At 37.3% G+C, this 20,233-nt stretch overlaps 1 protein-coding gene across 5 annotated transcripts; it reads left to right on the forward strand.

The window, feature by feature from the left end:
• Positions 1-675: 675 nt before the first annotated feature.
• On the forward strand, positions 676-19,887 carry chrnb5b (cholinergic receptor, nicotinic, beta 5b). 5 transcript variants are annotated; one of them, XM_079893280.1, is made up of 9 exons: positions 676-769; positions 1,389-1,527; positions 1,650-1,762; positions 13,580-13,725; positions 13,804-13,848; positions 13,916-14,025; positions 14,955-15,010; positions 15,134-15,918; positions 18,838-19,886. In XM_079893280.1, the coding sequence occupies exons 2-9, from the start codon at positions 1,523-1,525 to the stop codon at positions 18,982-18,984; spliced, it is 1,407 nt and encodes a 468-aa protein (XP_079749406.1). In that variant the 5' UTR covers positions 676-769; positions 1,389-1,522; the 3' UTR covers positions 18,985-19,886. The 5 variants fall into 5 exon arrangements, with proteins under 5 accessions (XP_079749406.1, XP_079749404.1, XP_079749408.1 ...); XM_079893278.1 differs by having other exon boundaries at positions 14,955-15,918; XM_079893282.1 differs by lacking the exon at positions 1,650-1,762 and having other exon boundaries at positions 14,955-15,918.
• The last annotated feature ends 346 nt before the right edge of the window (positions 19,888-20,233 follow it).

Genomic DNA, 20,233 nt, shown 5'->3' on the forward strand with positions numbered 1-20,233 from the left:
GCCTACAGCATTTATTCAAAAGTCCAAAGCCTCTTTAAAGGGTTCATGCAGTAGGCTAAACAAACAAACAAAAATATCATTGTGGAACCAGCAATAAAAAAAAGTAGCCTATAGGCTACGCAAAAAGAGTTTTATCAATGCAGGTAGTATTTTTTTTGTTACTTGGATAGTTTTTAATGTTAAATATTTGATTGGAATCAATTATTATTATTATTTTTTTTAATCAAATGCTTTAAAAAAATGCATAGGCTAGACATCTAAAATATAAATAAATCATCTCCCTCTATCCGGTAAACTATGTCGAAGGACAAACAAACAAACAAATAAAGAAATGGTGGCCCATTTTTAAACGAGCTTATACTTATCCAAAAGTTAAATGCTTTCTTGTCTTTAACAAGTTTCAATGATTTTACTAATAGTTAACTCTTCCTCTGGTTAAAGTTGAGTTTAAAGCATCTGCACGTATCTATAAAAATTTCCCTAGTGACAGCGGGATGTTAAGAACAAAATGTAAATCCTTGTTTATCCTCACTGTCTGGTAAATGAATATATATATATATATTTCGTTGGAAGGGAGTTTTGGTCAGGGACAGTGTAACAACTTTTCACCACAAGATGGCGCTATAAGACAATGACGTGAATGTGCCACGCAATGCGCAAGTAAACAAACACACCGTGACCGCGTGCAAATTAAATGAATTGCTTATGACTGGGCAGCAATTCGTCTTCTTCGTAAAAATCAACATTATGTTGTTTTATCACGCTTTAGGTAGATTTCGCCTTTCCCTGTGTCTTTCATAATTCCCTGTAGCAGTCTTCCAAATCAGGCACATTATTCGCATGTCATGGTTTGGTTATTATTAGCAGATCTTACACGTGGTATGTTTTTAGCTCCCAACTAAAAAAAAGAGTAGACCTATGTTACAAAAGGTTTAGAGGCTAGCATGGGATTCCTACAATGATAGTTTCTATGATTATTTTGATTGAATAGTGATCTACGGCTGGTAAATGATTTGGCCTGGTTATTGGCAAGGGTTTGGAAGCCTCCAAGACTAAAAGTGAGGAATGAACTTTTAAACTGCAATAATCATTAGCCTACATTGTTCAGGTCGATTTTCAAACAAGTATATGTAAGTGAGTATTTATTTGTTTATTTCATATGTGGCTACACTGTAAAAAAGATTTTTCATGATAACCATTTTTTTTCTTTCGTCAAATCAACTGAGATAAAATGGTTCAGATAATATATTTTGCATTTCCGTTGCATTAACTTAAGTTAAACCAACAATATTTGTTTTACACTGTACATGGTTTGAAAGGTTTATGTGCACTTTTTAAAATATTTTGTAGATACTATTTTAAATCGATTTTTTATTTTATTTTCTCAGAATGATGCATTTGGCTAGTATTTCAGCCCAAGCAGAGAATGAATGGAGCAAATTTCACCTGCTGGAGATCAGATGACTGAAGTGAGTTACCATCAGCCGACAGATGCTGAAGAGTAAAGTGGTTTATCCTGGATATGTGGTAGGTAAATGCTGTGTTGGAACATGTTGAAAGTCCATGGATGAGTGCTTTTGATGTGTAAACATATAAGGCATCCGAATGGTGAGCTAATGTCAGTTAGCGTTTAAATCTTTATACTGCAGTCTGCTTCAGGCCCCAAACACCTTCCAATGGGGGAACTGGAGCATGAGAGGGCTGGCTAACCACACAGTGCTGCAGACAGTCAGTAAAGGGCAATATAGCAGTGAATGTCTGTGTAGGTATATTTATGTGTATGCAGACACGTATGCATTTACAACCTGTCACTCACATTATATCACAGCAATAGTAAACCATAACGATCCAACCATTTCCCATAGGACAAAATCAAGTCCAGCCCTACATTTTTTGTTCTTGTTCGAGAAGCTGTTTTACTCTGATACACGTCAACAATATGGATGGAGAAGACTATCGCAACCTGTTTCATGCCTACTCTAAACAAAATGTTACTGCAGTTTGTTAACATACATTGTTACTGTCGGTCCCAGAAAATGTATCTCCGATATATGTCCTTAAACAAAAGAAAGGCTGTGCATTGTTTGTGTATTAAATAATTTCTGTTTGTATCAGGTAACGTTATGTGAGATCCTCTTTCACTTTCACTAAATTAAATTAGCAGCCATTTACCCAACCCAACACATTTGGGCTTGGCTGAGTGAGAGAGCCTCGAGTATGTGTTTGTGTATGCATGCACGGCTTAGGGAGTTTAAAGATCCATAGCCACTTTGTGGAAACACTGACCTTAAAGCCTCCTTTTGGCTCCACACAAACAAATCTCCCTGGTCCTTTCCCTCATTCTTCTCATGCTTTCTTGATTTCTCTCACACTGCACATGGTTTGCGGAAAGACAGGGAGTCCTGTTTTATAACGTCAGGTCTCTTCTTTATACCTCGCTTCAAGGGTCCACTGCTTTGCGCCGTTTTGTGTTATGTCTTTCCCCGTGAGATTTTATGTGTGAGAGATTAATTTGCTTGCGTGATTGGGGTTTTCGTGGTTAATTAAGTTTATCGAAAGTTAATTAAGGAAACAATGCTTTTCTAGCTATACATTTATCCTTTGAAGTGAGCAGCTATTTTATCTAGTGAGAAACTGCAGTAAACTGCAATAAGCTCTCCTCATTCTGAACTTGACACTCTAAGCTCTCGTCTATGGATGAAGACGAAAAAGAACCTGAGAGAAAGTGACTGGCAAGTATTGGGCGATCACTCTTTCACAGTGATTTTACAGGTTTAATTCTGAAAGTCAGTTTCTGCAGTGACATATATTAAAGTCTTGACTACAATTTTTGGGACTATTTCCTTCGTTATTGGCCACCAAAATGATGCTGTTAATTTGACATGTTGACTATAGCGTCACACTACATGGGGTAAGTTGTCACTATAACAACCTGCTATTAAACAGTCTATTATAGGCTACTCAGCAACATTTAAAAAGGAAAACAATTCTGAAATACAGAATGAAACGGCAAAAATAACATTGAAAAATACTGAACGAATGTTTCGACCTGCAACTTGCGTGACAAACTGCACATAAAAACACCTTGTTTATTAGTTGACTCCTGTCTGAATGTATGACATTGTGGGTTTATGGTGTTTTCCTGTTTACTCAGCAGATATAGCAAAAAATATGATTTGGTGGGCAAACTTATTACATTTAAACTAGCAATATACAAAGCCACTGCTAGAGAAACTTATTTTTGTAATGTCAGTGTCTCCCATAATGTGGCAAAGTGAATAACCAACTAGTGTAAATATGTAGGCTATTTAATAAAGTGTTGTCTTTTGCTTCATGGTGCAGAACACACAACCAGTAAACTCTCCTCCCCCGTGACGCACACTTAGCCAATTGCCCATGCAAGACACCGTGGCAATTTACAGTCCTTTTAACGTGCAGTTGAGTCTGTAATTATCATTATATTAGCACACCGGGCCACCAACAATTGCTCTCTCTCTAAAATGCTAGGCTATAATATTTAAAACGACATTAAAATCGATGACATTCGACATATGGGGAAAACAAACGGACTGTGAAATGTATTTAAGTTTTAGAAGCCTTGTTATTTCATAAGTTCATGACTTGATTTCATTCGCGGATGTCAAGTCTCCCGCGCGCGCAAGAGAAGCACAGTCTGCCGAGTGCGCGTGAGTCAGTTCGCGTGCAGAAAAGAAAATCCCATAGATCTTTTATCATTACGCACGTGTTTGTGGGCGAATATCACTGAAAAGGCACCGGACAACTCTTCAGGCGTAAGAAGCGCCAATCTGAGTGCGTAACAAGCCTGGATCGCTCATTATCGCGTATACAAATCTGTTTGTCTTAATCGCAGGGACTGCCGTGAAGTGTACGGGGGAAATGGATCTTTAAAGGCGCGATCTTTGTTTGTCAGTTGACGTAAGTGTGGACGGAGAGGCTCGTACAGGAGATGGCAGTTCCGATGGCTTCAGGACTTTGGTTTGTCGCGCTCACCGTGGCGAGTAAGCAAGCAGCTCTTATTTTCTATTGGTGTGTGTTACTTGCAATGGTCAAATGCATTATCATTCAAATTTACGCTCTTAACCTCCATTTTATATGGTTACGATTAAGTCTTAAATGTGCTTAATAACATTTTTTTGTATTTAGGTTTTTTTAATATGGTTAGTGAAAGCGTGTTTTGTTTAATTTATTTCTGGTCAAAATTTGTCGTTCAAAAATTGCCCATAAGACAATTGAGAACAATAATTTAGCACATTATTTTTAAAAAAAAATATTTAAATATATAACGAGCAACTATGAGGAAAATGCCAAAAATAAAATAAAGATTGTTTCTTTTAACTTTAATTAATTGAATAATTAAAACTTAATGTACTGCTATATTGTGAATCAGTCAGTTGACTGTTTTCCCACTTGTCACAAATGGTGAAATGAAATTTGTATGTATTATGGGCATGACAAATATGAGATAGATCTGTTTTTTATATTGAATTAATAATAGACCTTATATTATATGTACTAAATATGCTAGTTGGCTGGACAGGTATTGCTTTCTTTTGTGAAGTTTTGACAGACATGTTTTTTTCAGAAGGGAAAACAAGAATTAAATGGCTCTGGGTATGTGACTATTTACATGTAAAATATTCACATGACATATCAATACAGTCTGCACTTTAATTTATAGTTGACAACTCTTTGCAAATTAAATCAGCAAGTGTCTTTAGATCTGTAATCAGTGGGATTAAAGGGGTTAAATTGGGCCAGTCCACACATTCTCTGTGCCCCATAGCTCAGTTCACTCACAGATCCGTTTCCAGCTGTGAAGTACCACGTCAGTGCCCACACAGCAGTCTTTTGTGAGTGCATCATGTTTCATTGAGTACGAATGATGAAGTCTTGACTTTTAATCATTTAAAATCATTGATCAGACTCACACTGAACATTAATTAACTATAAGATTATTTACAGTTTGGTTGCCACCAAAAGGTTACATGCATTTGCTTGATCCACAAGTAGAAGTGCAGGTAAACTTGAGTAAATATACAATTCAGTATTAAAGTGTCTTTTTCAGTCAGTTTCAGGACATGCATTGTAATAGCATGTGTATATGTGTGTGTGTTTTGGTTCTTGAGGCATGCTTACTCTGTCATGACTCTGATTAGATCTTTTGCTCAGTGAGTCAGAGTTGCAGAGGGTCTCTTAAACGCGTTCATGAATGCGCGCGTACACACACATACAGAATAGAACTTCAGGATAGCATGTTTCTGTGGACAGCTTGTTTTGAATGCATTTCTTGCACTACTTTCTTTCCACATGCACATACGAACAAAACTCCTTTGAATGTATTTTGTCATTAAATGCCTGAATTGACTTGCTTTATTGCTTAAACATTCCGTGTACAACCCCAAAGTTGGGACATTTTGTAAAATAAAATCTGTGAGTTGTTAAGTCTCTTTCAACTTTAAAGTACAAAGAAAAGATTTCCTATGTTTTCACTGAACAGCTTTATTGTATTTTGTAAATATATATATATATATATATATATCTTTTTTAAAAAAATTTTTATGGCTGCTACACACTCCAAAAAAGATGGGACAGAGGGAAAATAAAAGTGAAAAGCTTATAGAATATCCAAGTTAAACTCTTTTGAAACCGTCCACAATAAGCAGGTGAATTGGTAGTAGGTGAGGGGATTGTGATTGAGTGTAAAAGGAGCATCTCAGTCTTTGCAAGCAAAGATGGGTCATGGCTCATCACTTTGTGCCAAATATCATGAGAGAATCGTCAATTCAAAAATCATATTTCTCAATGGAAGATGGCAAAGAATTGAGGTATTTTACCATCTACCCTACAATCTCAGTCTGTGCAATGCAGGAGACCTCTGTTGAATCTGCTTGACCTCTGAGCCCTCAGGTGACATTGCATGAGAAACCGTCATGCTGCTCTGTTAAATACAGCCACATGTGCTCAGGAGGACTTTGAATAACTGTTGTCACTGAACACAGTCTGACGCTGCATCAAGAAATGCCTCTTGAATCTGTTACGCAAGGAGAAATCTATACATCAGTTTGATGAAGAGATGCTGGCAAGTTCTCTGTGCCCGAGCTCATCTCAGATGATCCAAAACACAGTGGAAAAGTGTGCTGTGGTCAGATGAGTTCACGTTTCAGCTGGTTTTTGGGAAAAACAGAGATTGAGTTCTCAGTCTCAAAGACGAAAGCGACCATCCAGAATTTCATCAGCGACAGGTACAAAAGCAAGCCTCTGTAACAGAATGGGGATGCATTAGTGCATACGCCATGTGTGACTTGCATGTGTGTGAAAGATTTTACAGACATTTCATGGCATCAAGATGACATCTTTCCTGGAAAGCAAGACAATGCCGGGCCTCATTCAGCATGTGCTACCACAGAGTGGTTGTGTAGACGCTCTTTTGCAGAGTGGATGTGCTTGACTGCCTTCCTGCAGTCCAGATCTGTCTCTTCAGACTCAAACCTCAGACTGTTGAGCAGCTGTCATGTATCAGGCGAAATTCCTTTTAATAGTAATCTAAAGTTGCTTTTAATGCAACAACGACATGCTTTGCCCAATAAATGGAAGTCAGGTTATCTGAACCAGGTTTTCTACAATTTGGTCAAGTTATAATATAAATATTCTGTTATTGCAGAAAATGTGTGACATATACTTAAAGCCCCACACAGTCTCATATTCTTAATGAAAACTGAAATGTGGGGAAAAGCCTTCAGCAGAAAGAATGTGTCTGATCGAGAGTGAGAGAAAGCTCAAAACGCCCTCTTTTAGAGTTAAAGGGTAGCATGAAGTGGAATTGACACTCACACACTGCCCAAGCCACTAGCATAAACGGTGGCATTAGGGCAACTGTAGGGCCACAGCTACTGAATATGTGTATAAATGTTTGTGTAAGTTGTTTGATGCAGTAAAGCTTGGCCACAGATGGAGAAGCTTTTAATAATTTAGTTGGTGGATATTTATGCCATTCAAACAATAACACATTTGCTGATACACACTGGTTAAGCACTGCCCTGTCAAACCGTAGAGCACTGTATTGAACTGTATTAACTCAGATTGGGAAGTGTTTATGTGCATTATGTGCATGCTGTGCTATCCTCAGTAAAGTATTCTGAGAGTTAGACTAGGTCTGTGTGTGTTTGTCTGTGTTGGTGTGTGTATCTGTTGTTGCTGTCTGTGTGATGAGGTAGGTTTTATTTTAGTGCAGTTGAATTATTCACGGAGCTGAAGTGCACCGGGGTGGAAAAGCTCAGTGCAGGCAACTGTGTGTGTGTGTGTGTTTTGTATAATCTTGAGATGGTGCAAGTTTGTGTTTCTTTCCAAGGCCCTGGCCTGTCCTGCCTCGGTTGTTTAGGAGTGTGTGTATTTTTGTGAAGAGCCCTGAAGCAGGACATGGGGCTTGTCTGAGCAAGTCAAGTGTTTTAGAAACACTTTTTTCATAGGCTTTTCCATAGATATTAGTCACCACTGTAGACAGCATTATCCACACTGAATAGTCATGTAAAGTTATTGTGTTTATGGTGTAATCTCTAACTGTTAAATTACTTATTGTCACAATACTGGAATTTCTATATCTGGAATTTCAACTTCGATACAATACCTTGAAAAATATTGATATTCAATACCATTTTCGACACCATGGATATATACTGCCTTACAGATCATTTATCTCATCATTTTTTGATAATTTGGGTAATTTTTTGTAATAACTTACACACAGCACTGTGAGGCTTTATTTGAATCGTTGAACTACATAAAAAAAAAAAAGACAAGTAAACAGTCAGTAATAAAATAAGAATAAATAAACAAATTGCAAACGATAGCACAAATATATACAATAGAATAAAGAGACAAATAAAATAGTCATGGCTTTTGAGTTTTTCAGGTGGGTCAAACAGTATTCAGGTAAGAAATACTAATTAAAGTAATCAAATATAAAATAAAACTGGATAGTTTCCATTGTAAAAATTAAATACAGATTAATGCTTACAATTAAAGTTACAAAAGTTATTCAGTCAAGAGCAGCAAGTAATTTTCTCGTTGTCTTTTGTTCTTTGATTAATATGACAGATATCCGCAGGTTATTTAGGCTGCTGTCACTTTAATAGCTTATGCACAGATCCAATATATTGTTACACAACATGCGTTTCCTTTCAACTATTTCCTTTCCAAAACTGACTGTATTTACATGAATATTCTACTCGGCAAGACAGGCATTTTGACACTGTTTTGTATGTATTTGAACGTTTAAATCATTTGACCGTAAAAGTAGTCAATTTTGTAGCCGTGACCTGTTTGAAAGGCGGCTTTATGATATCTCCACTTATAAATAGATCAGTGGTGCATGCGCTTTTGGTGTAAGCGTGAAACCTGCGAGAATGACTAAAGTTATGTGCAATACAAGCACAATTCAACTGGAGCGAATGAGACGAGTGAGTGAGAGGCGGTGGTTTTGTGTCCATTCGCGTTGGAGAGAAGAGAGAGTGAGAATGCGCAGCTGTTATCTGTGTATCGATACTGCAGAAAAGGAGTATTGGAACCGTTTCAGATATTTCAGTATCGATACATATCTAAATATTAGAGATGCACCGATATGAATTTTCTCAACCGATACCGATAGGCGATTATTCAGAAGGATATCGGCCGATGCAGATACTAATAGTTTGTTTTTTCTTATGGATAAAAAAATTAATTTCTCATTTGCTACACTATAATATTAGAGGTTAAAATTAACAACAGAGCTATTATATTCAACTGCTATTTATTTACAGATATAATATTTACACTCAAATAAAAGCTGAAATGTTTGTATAGGCTACAACTCAGTTACACATATAAGGTAGTTTTCATAAGCACTTGCCTTCATGGCAAATTTATTCAAACATACATATATAATTAACAGTAAATAAGCTCCTCTCTAGGTTTTTTATTTTTTTTTATTTTTTAAGTTAACTAACAAACGGATGACTTTCCTGAGGTAAATGCAACATTAAGTGAATTTGTTCACAAGCTTCACAAGCAAGTTTTATTGACATCTTTCCACGGTTGAAACACAGATTGAATGATTACATGAGACATGATACAGATTTTGGTAAGTTGTACTGTAACTTTCAACTTACCTTCTGATATTCATGCATTTTTTCTAGATATAATTTGTATTAAAGTGGAAGAATAGACTTGCGCTCCGCACTGCTGCTTGAACTGAGGCACTGTCACGTCGCATAAAAGAGCGTCAAAACGCCATTTATTGTTTGAATTTCGTGATAAAGATGACACTTTCTTTTTAGAAGTAACAAAGCACAGAGCTATTTGCTATTAATTGGGTGAGAGCCACGCTACAAATAATGTTTAGTAGCTATAGACCTTATTCAGAGCAGTGCCATGACAGGTATGAAAGTGAGGCTGTGAGGGATAGTCTTGCCTTGTTTCCAATGGCATCCGCTGTAAAAAGATGTATAAAGCTCCTATACTTACAATTTTCCACAGCTTACATTGTCAGGAGTTTTTTTGTCAACTGAAATGTCTTGGAAATATATTCTTCCAGAGTTTCATGAGCAGAACAATCCAAAAACACATTAAATAACAGTACAGCCCGTCCCTCACAGCCTTGCTTTCATTCCCATTAAAAATCAAAGATGACGATGCTGTGAATAAGGTCTATAGGGAAAATCTGGCAACCCTGGCTTGAACTACGGGTGATAGGGTCAAATAGAGTCTGCTTTTATGCAGCTGTTTTTAGCTGTTAATGCGTCACTGTCACATTAACTTGCCCTAACTAACTCAACATGAGAGATTTTCTTCACACACAGTGTGAGTTGCAGTCTGTAATGTTTTGACAGGATATAATCGGCCCTGATCATTGGCTGTTTTTAAACAATCGACCGATGGCCGATACTAGTGAAAATAATTGCTTTTATCGGCCGATACCGATTGTTGGCAGATACTTCGGTGCATCTCTACTAAATATCAATTTTTTTGACTACACTACTAAGGCTTAGTAGGTTATATTATATAACTGTAACATAAGTTATATTATATATTTTGATGCACTTTTAAATATGCAAGATAAGTAAACAAACACAGAACAATTAACAGAATGTATTGGTTTACATTCAAATTCACAATGAAAGTCTTTTACTTGATGTCACTTACTTCAAAACTTTTTTAAAAATATTTAAATATCTTATAGTAATCTGATATTTACTATTGACTAGAATCTGTTCCTGTATGTTTCCCACAATGCGTAACATGATGCAACTGAAAACAAAAACTAACATGGTTACTGCTTTGTTTGTGGTGTTCATTTATGGTCATGCCATTTTGCTCACTAACCTCTCATTAGGATAATTACTGTCAGACTCTTATGCTGTAATATGAGAGCTTGTGATAAAGAGAATGTGTGCTGATGGAGCAGTGATGGGCTGAACTGCTGACTCATGTTTGGCATTAAAGAATGATCGTCCCCATAGGGTCTTAATGGGAGATGTGGCATAGGGCTTCTATGACCCTCTGCAAGCTGTCCCTGAATCACGAGGATTGTTGCTTCTGTGCATCTTATTTACAAATGAATGGGGCTCATTATGTAACTGTCTGGATTCATAATGGATGTGTCAGTTCTTTTGAGGGGGTAATGTAATTTGACATTTTAAAGAGACATTTATCACAGGTAGCATCAACATGCGCTTAGAGAGATTCATAAAACAGATTGTTATAGCCTTGTTTTTGGAGATATGTTTCTAATAGAGCTGTCAATTGATTCATTAATTATATGATCATTTCATGTCATTATTTGCTGAGGAGAAATACAGAAGCTAAATACATTATTATTAAGATAGGCCATAAAGCATTGAAAAAAAAGTACTGTGTCTTTAGTATTTAAAAATAGTTAATTTATCTGAACATACGCAGTCTGGGACCTTTGCCATTTCAATAACATAAAAAAGTGTTCTAAAAAAGTGGTTGACTAAGATAATGTTTACTCTCATCTTTGAGATATTCTTGGAGAGTTTCAGCGGTTCTGCTTCGTTTGCACATGGCTCCCAAAATTGCTTATCATGGTGTTCATTTAATTTCTCGCATGTTCCAGCTGTACTTGTTGAGCTGTTAGTCAGATGGAGTATGTCTCGCTGAGCACAGGCTGGGTGATTGTGTGTTGAATGCTGACTGCTGCCCCAGTGCTTCTTCTGTCAACTTCAATCTTGTAGTCTCTGTTCTCATTGTCCCCACAGCGCACTGCTTGTCCGCAGAGTGATGTCATTTGTCCCGACTTGCTGTCCCTTAGAGACAGTGGTACAGAAACACCAGTAGAGTTTTGGGCTTTCTCTTTTGCTTCTTTCTGAAACTTACTTTTTGGCTTGCCTATTTTGATGTGCATATAGTATCCGGTAACTCTTTTTTTATTTATTTTTTACACGTTTACACGTTAGATGTAAATTATGCATAATTGCATGCAACTAGGCCTAATCCAAACCTAATTTAATCCTATAGTAAATACATGTTAAGTAATATTACTCTGTTCTTAAATGTGTAATTACACTTTAACAATAACACCTTAAAATAAAGTGTATCATAGTGTATACAATTACCCTTTTGGTGCATTTGCTAATAATGGGTAAATTTAGAAAATCCATCAGTCATAAGTTTTTAATGGCCATGAAACTATTTTTCTTATTATTTCCTTAAATTATAATTATATAAAAAAAAAAAAATCTGAAGTTATGACAACATTAGAAAATAACTTGAGAACAGTAGAAAAGAGCTTTGTTAAACGTTTGATGGTCAATGTTTCTTCTATGTAAAGGCTGTTAGAAGACACATAACAATAATTGAGTTTTATTTATTTATTTAGAAATTTTAGATCTTTTTCTTTTTTTAAAGTTACACTACCATTCAAAGTTTAGGGTTGCTGAAATTTTTTAAAGGGGCATTCCACCCATTTGAACATTTGTTTTTTATTTAAAGTGGGTCATATATGTTGTCGAAATGTAAAATAAATTTTGAATTTGGTGCCTTCGTGACCGAGGAAAGACAAAAAATAACTTCAGGACGCATTTGTATGAAAGACAACAACTCCCACAATGCACCACATTGCACAGCTCCGCAAGCCACTCCCACTAATCCAGAAAGCGCATATCTGCCTATAAGAGAAATCACTCTTCCGTCTACAAGGCTAGCTACCACCAGAGCTTGAAATTCATTTCACATTCACACAAAATGTCTAGTTAGTTGGCGAACTCATTAGTGCATTACTCCTCGTTTGTATTTCTTTCGAAAAGGTGAATTATTGCATGGTACCTGGATGTTCAGTCAGAACATATGCGGTGCGAAACTAGGATAGTTCTCAACACAAACGTCCGTGTCCTCGTCTGATTCAGAGATTTCGTTCAGGAGAAATTGTCATCGTTGAAATTCTTTGCCGCAGACGGACTCTATCTCTGTGTTCGTAGCGGTTCGTAGTTGCATAGTGAGATCACCGGCGCCACCAGTCCGCCCTAACTCGAGCCAGTCCGCGGCAGGCAGGTCTTCTGCCTCGGCTGCTCTTCGCTATAATGCGGCTTGTAAAGGTAGCCACAAACACCTGATTCAAGCATCAGACTTCCGAAATCCTCTTCTTCTATATCATATTGAGCACTCTCCTCCGCTATTGGCATTACTTTACATCTGTCTCCACAGCGCCTGTTAGCTTAGCTTCAAACAAGATGGAGGATATTGCTTTCAGTTTCAGAGAGTAAAGTCCCACCCACTGATCTGTAATAGGTCTGTAGCGTGAGCGGGTCCCGCCCCCTGGGAAAGATGAGGAACTAGTGCTTGTAGTCTCAACAGAAATCCCCCCCTCTTACACTTCCTCCTACAATGACGCAAAATGACGATTTTTGCGTCATTGTAGGAGGAAGTGTAAAAGGTAAATAACGGATTTCTCCCGTCTCAGGGGAAAATGAGAGAGTGTTGCACGACCATTCAATAGTATGACTGGGTTTCTAACAATGCAAAGCTTAATGCAAATGGGTGGAGTGTCCCTTTAATGTTTTTAAAAGAAGTCTCTTACACCGTGTCTACACTGGACACAACAGTTGTCGCAACAGCTTGAGGCTGTCTACACAGGATGTGATGTAGCTACCGTTGCAAATTCATTTGTTCTTCATGCCAGAAGGAGCACGAGCGCTTGAAGTATGTCAGAAATAGAACGGGGCATCAGTTTACTGTAGGAGATTGAGTCTGTTGAGTCGCGCCGCATCCAGTGTAGACAGCATCGCTCATTATAATGTGTTCTATTGTCTTTTGTCGATTCACAACGCTTGTGGCATGGTGTTATGCTCACCAAGGCTGCATTTATTTGATTAAAAATATAGTAAAAAAATCGTAATCTTTTACCGGTAGAGTATAATATATTGATGGTGTTTGAAATTCTGTGCTTATTACATACGTATGTGTAGGTTATTTAGATAAATCCCGAATCAACAATTACTTCCATTTCAAATTCAAAACCTATTTAGAAAAACTTTAAAACAAAATAGTGTATGTCTGTGTTTTTCAGCTGTATGCTGTGCAGAGGTGGAGGAGCGGTTGATAAACTATTTACTCTCCCCTGACCGATACAACAAGCTGATCCGGCCGGCGATCAACAAGAGCCAGCAGGTCACCATTGCAATCCAAGTGTCCCTTGCCCAGCTCATCAGTGTGGTGGGTTGAAACGTGAAAAGCTGCCTCACATTGCTTATTTGATTATATCAATGTTATATGTTAATGTTTGTATTTCAGAATGAAAGAGAGCAGATTATGACCACCAACTGTTGGCTTACTCAGGTATGAGCAGTGGAACTTTTTGTGTTTGGGTAGTAGTTTTTCTTTCTAAGGCGTGTGTCTTTTGCAGGTATGGAATGATTACCGGTTGATGTGGGATCCAGAGGAGTATGAAGGGATCAGGAAAGTCCGCCTTCCTTCCCAGCATATATGGCTGCCTGACATTGTCCTGTACAACAAGTGAGAAACTTTCTAGCACTTAAAGTACACCATGGTATTTTGTTCTGATTTAATTTGAACTTAACACTTAAAGGGACAGTTCACCCAAAAATCTAAATTCTGTCATTATTTACTTAACACTCATGCCATTCTAAACCTGAATGACTTTCTTCTGCGGAAAACAAACTGTTGGAAAATGTTCACACTGCACTTAATCCCGAGTTATTGTTGTTCTATAGACTGCCTTTAACCCCGGGTAAAGGAACGTTTCACAATTGTAATTTAGAAGCGGTGTTAGCATCGCTTTTTACCCTGGGTTATGAAACCCTGCACATTATTCATGTGCTGTGGACAGTCAGGGAAACATAGCATGTTGTATAAACAGTAGTTTCTGTGTTTGAGGGGAAAAATGGCGACAGAAAACACGACAATTGGACTGAAGAAGAGACTGTTTCATTCTTACCTTTATAGGCCGAGGGTTAACTATTTAAATTGTGAAAAGCGCTAAAGTCAGTGGGGTCAAAAACCACACTGGACCTTATTGACTTTCATTTGTATGGGCAAAAAAAAGAAGCCATTTTCAAAACATCTGTTGTGTGCTGCTGATGCTATCTCTTTAAATAATTTAGAAGAAGTTTTATTTATGCAAAGGTTGAATCCTTATTAAAAATACAGATGGCAGCAGGTGACTTATTTTGCAATCTTTTTACAATGCTGCATCGACGCAGGATTTGGGCAGGGTTTAACTTTGTCCAAGGACAGTTATTGCGTTAATCTCAGGAACATGATGATGCAAAAATAATAAATATGCAAAAATAAACACTCGGGATAATAGAATCAGCTTTGAGTTTCACCTTTATTATGCACTTTATCATTCACAAAATAGGATACTTAGCTTTTTTTATTTATTTAAAACAACAAATTTAAAACAATGTGTTTGTCATTTTTAGTGCTGATGGGACATATGAAGTGTCTTTCTACTCCAATGCAGTCGTGTCAAATAACGGTGAGGTTGCCTGGCTACCACCAGCCATTTATAAGAGTGCCTGTAAAATTGAGGTCCGGGACTTTCCCTTTGACCAGCAAAACTGCACACTCAAGTTCCGCTCATGGACTTATGACCACACAGAAATCGACCTCATCTTGCTGTCAGACTTTGCCAGCCGAGATGACTTCAAGCCAAGCGGTGAGTGGGATATTGTCTCCTTGCCTGGTCGCAAAAACGAAGACCCTAATGACATCACGTATTTGGATATAACTTACGATTTTATCATCAGACGCAAACCTCTGTTCTACACCATTAACCTAATCATCCCCTGTGTTCTTATCACTTCACTGGCCATCTTAGTTTTTTACCTACCGTCAGACTGTGGGGAGAAGATGACTTTGTGTATTTCTGTTCTTTTGGCCTTAACTGTGTTCCTCTTACTGATTTCCAAAATCGTACCTCCAACCTCACTCGCTGTGCCCCTCATTGGAAAGTACTTGATGTTTGCAATGGTGTTGGTGACTTTTTCAATTGTTACAAGTGTGTGTGTGCTAAACGTGCACCATCGGTCTCCAAGCACACACAATATGCCCAAGTGGGTCAAATACTACTTCCTGAGCCGTTTGCCTGATTTTCTCTTCATGCGACGACCAGGAGAGTCCAACAAACGAGAGAAATTTCGCACGAAGCACGAGCAGTGCTCTTCATCTGATCTCCCAGCAAAAAGTGAGACTGATGAGACTGATTCTACCTTCTTTGTCAATGAAGATTCTGCCAAACACATTGGTTGGAGACCTGGAGAGTTGCAGGAAAACACAGAGTTTCGTAAGCGAATGGCAGTAAAGTGCCCTGTGGACATCGAGGAGGCTGTGAAGGGAGTCCGATACGTTGCTGACAAGATGAAGAGTGAGGATGATGATGAAGGGGTGAGTGCTGGATTGGCTTTCACTCAAATATACTGAAAAAAAAAAAAAAAGATCAATGGACCAAATTAAATTGAGGACATTTGCTCTCAGTGATTTAAACTAATAATAATAATATATATAAAACAAAAATATATTTTTAACAATATATTCTATACATATATACAGTATACATACATACACACACACACATATTCATCTGTTTGAATATATACAGTGCTATGCATAAGTTTAGACACCCATGCTAAAGTTGACTAAAAAGAGGAATAAAAAATCATCTTTTGGAAATTGAACTTAATGCCTTAATTAAAAAAATTAGGAAAAATCCAACCTTTAAGGACACCAATTTTATTTGTGAATGAATAATGTATCGTAAATAAATAAATGTTCTTCCTTAAAATACAGGGTGCGTAAGTTTGGACACCCCTATGTTAAATTCCATAGAGGCAGGCAGATTTTTATTTTTAAAGGCCAGTTACTTCATGGATCCAGGATACTATGCATCCTGATAAAGTTCCCTTGGCCTTTGGAATTAAAATAGCCCCACATCATCACACACCCTTCACCATACCTAGAGATTGGCAAGGTTTTATTTCAGTTAGCCTAATAGCTGGTTTGATTTGCATTGAGAGATGATCTTATGGAAAGTACTCCATGCCAATCTCTAGGTATGGTGAAGGCTATGTGATGATGTGGGGCTATTTTAATTCCAAAGGCCAAGGGAACTTTATCAGGATGCATAGTATCCTGGATCCATGAAGTAGCTGGCCTTTAAAGGGGTCATGAACTGGATTGTTTTATTATTTTATAATGTTGCTTGGGGTGCCCTTATAATGTTAGTATGATTTTTACATAAAAAATTGTCATAATTTATAAATAAAAAGCCATTTTTCCAAGCCTGATTTCTGCCTCAGATTTGAACGCTCCGTTTTAAGGGGCGTGTCTGCTGTGAGACTGCAGTGCAAACGCCCACTGCTGTGATTGGCTGACATGCTTGCAATGAAATAGCTAGTATTACATGAACTCTCTCGAAAACTTTCACTACGTTTTTACTATTACAGCTATCGAGATTAACAAATCGTGAAAAGTATCGTTTAAAGCATTATATTTAAATCTATTCCATCACATGAAAGGTTGCAGCATGATGAGCACTGAGCAGATGACAGACAGTCTGTTGATCGCGTGAATAAAGATCTTATCATTGCAACGCAATTTTTGCACTCTCACAAATGCTTACACCAAATCACAATGCAAACACAATGTGAATACACAGTAAGAGCTTCGTTGTGTGTAACAGTGTCATTATTTCATCACGAGTTTGGTAAGTGTCCAGATAAGCTCTCGCGGCTCGCGCTGTGCTGTTTGATTGACAGCTTGGGCGAAAGGGATCGTTCTTTGATCGCTTTCTGTAGGCTATATAATTTAATAACAGTTTAAAAAAAGATTATTTTCATAATACTACGAGAAATTATGTGAAGTTGATCGTTTAGTCACTGATGCATAAACAGTATTGAACGATTTTAAGAGAAATATCTGAACTTGAATAATTACACCGAAATCACTGATCGCAGATCAGGCATTAGAATACACATGGTTACTTACATGTTGCTGGCAGATCCGTGTCGGGAAATTGTGATTGACTGATTTAATAAAGTTTAACCATGCTGGAATCCGAAGCTTATGACTGTCTTCTTCCACAAACAGGCACTGCACAATATTTAGTCAACAGCATGTTTATTGCTTGTAAGTAGCTCGATCCGGTAGCAATTATCATGTCGTCCTATGTTATTTAGCATGTTTGGGCGAATCGGTGGGCGGGGCTAAACAGGCCGTGTTGAAGTAGGCGTTGATCTTCTTTTGTGGAGGCGGTGTTTTATCCTCTTTGACGTCATAGTTCCCCACTTTGAAAAACGAGTCGTTTGCTGAGCCTGATGTCTATAAAAGCTTTTATTGGACTAACAAGGTAGTTTTCAGTTCTGAAACTTACAGGATATTATTATAGTATGATGATCTCTTATATGTCAAAAGCTCAAGAAAACTTTGATTTCTCAGTTCATCACCCCTTTAAAAATAAAAATCTGCCTGCCTCTATGGGAATTTAACATAGGGGTGTCCAGACTTATGCACCCTGTATTTTAAGGAAGAACATTTATTTAGTTACGATACATTATTCTTTCACAAAGAAAATTGGTGTCCTTAAAGGTTGGATTTTTCCTAATTTTTTTAATTAAGGCATTAAGTTCAATTTCCAAAAGATGATTTTTTATTCCTCTTTTTAGTCAACTTTAGCATGTGTGTCTAAACTTATGCATAGCACTGTATATATATACTGATACAACGTACAGTATATATTCGTTGTATATGTATATGCTTGTATATACTACCAGCGGAGCTAACTGGTAAATTAGACTCTTACCGTATCCGGTCGGCAAAACAGCAAAAACGTCCTTCTTGCAAAGGAACGATTCAAGCGGTGTCTTATGTTCCTGTTTTAGATAAAAAGCCAAGTCTAACTCGTTCACTGTAGCGGCCAAAGCCGTTTCAAACAACTGGTGTTCATCCATAGCCATCTTGCAATGTTTACTAATGACTTCGACGTCACAGCGCTGTCGTCATCTGTTTAGCTCGCCTCTGGCCCGCCTATATCAGATAACCCGATGTGATTGGTGCAGCTCGGATACAAGGGCATATTTAATGAGCATCATTACTCGACACCAGAGTAACTCGCTGAGCAAATTCAACTTGTGCTCTCACAAGAACTCTGGATTACCAAGGTAGCATACCTCATATATATGCGCAATAATAATCAACACTATAACATGGGCACTACTAAACAATACAGATCATTTCTTTTGAGTTTTTCAGATACATTTATTTCACAAATTAATTCAAATTAATCAGTGCATATTCTCTTTCTCACAGATTGTCGAGGACTGGAAATACGTGGCTATGGTGATTGACCGTCTGTTTCTCTGGATCTTTATTTTAGTGTGTGTTACAGGAACCCTCGGCCTCTTTACGCAGCCGCTCTTCAAGAGCTATAACACACCCAGCACTGATGATTTGTAGACCACTTAGTCAAACCAGCTTCAACCCAACCCACATATGTTTATTTTCAGCGCACACCCCACAACCCAGACTTATCATGAACTTGACATGACATCCTGCTTATTTTAGTAAATACTGTAGCAAACCGAACAATGGACTTCAAACCTGACACATTTCATAAAGCGTTAAGCTCTGTGTACCATTCAATGCACAATGACACAAAGTTCTTAGATGGCGTTGAGTCAGAGCACAATACTGGACACACACTGAATATTTATCTGCCTCTAACACTGACCCGAACTCAAAAACCCTTCAGAGCTGTCATTCATCCACAACATTTAGCCCAGGAGGCCTCAGCATTCTCTAACCTTTCATAGAAAATAACTCCCCAAATCCCCAAATGGCTCCAAACCAACACTCCTCTTGACTTGATTTGTCAAAACTGTTTTTCTGAAACGTATTCTAATTTTCAGAAATTCTCAAAATGTTCATGTGCAAGACTCAGGAGCTCATTATAGACCTGAAACCTGTTTAAGATGCTTTGATGCATCAAGACTACAGTATATACTGTCTTTTAATATAAGTCAATCTTAGCTCAAAAGAGACGTGGCTATAATAATAATAATAATAGTAATAATAATAAGCTGTTTACTGGAACATAGATTTCACACCTGTACACACATGCATGTACCGTTCTTTAACACACATTTTCAAGACCCCCCCCCATTATACTGTTAGATTGGTTTAAAAGTTACATAGGCAGCTTCTTGCAACAGCATTTTGATTGACAGGTTTACAGACAGATTTTTGAACGTGCTGTCGTTGGAATTACTGATGAGTGCTTAACATATAATTATCATGTCATTTTATTATGATGATTATGTGATATATTAAGAAAAGTAAATTAAAACCATACAAAATTGTGTCATGTTTGCGCTTTCATTTACGTACATTTTACTGCTGATGTGTAGTATGCATATAATTCATTTATCTTTAGCCATAAGAGCAAGGAAAAATCTCTTCAGGTAATTTGGTAACACTTTACAATAAGGTTTCATTTGTTAACTTGAACTAACCACGAACAGTATTTCTACAGCATTTATTAATCGGTAACACTTAATAAGGTTAATTAGTTAACATTAATTAACTATCCTAAGAATAAACAATACTTCTACAGCATGTATTAATCTTAGTTAATATTAGTTTCAACATACATTATTCAAATCAAAGGTTGTATTTGTTAACATTAGTTACTGTGAACTAACATGAA

This window comes from Squalius cephalus, assembly GCF_949319135.1.
Source record: "Squalius cephalus genome assembly, chromosome: 14".
Lineage (NCBI taxonomy): Eukaryota > Metazoa > Chordata > Actinopteri > Cypriniformes > Leuciscidae > Squalius > Squalius cephalus.

What these genes read in the sequence shown, in the direction of transcription:
- chrnb5b (XM_079893278.1), top strand. An exon ending in GACATTGTCCTGTACAACAA is followed by an intron (nt 14,026 to 14,954) that starts GTGAGAAACTTT and finishes TGTCATTTTTAG; the next exon opens with TGCTGATGGGACATATGAAG. An exon ending in GTGAGGATGATGATGAAGGG is followed by an intron (nt 15,919 to 18,837) that starts GTGAGTGCTGGA and finishes TCTTTCTCACAG; the next exon opens with ATTGTCGAGGACTGGAAATA.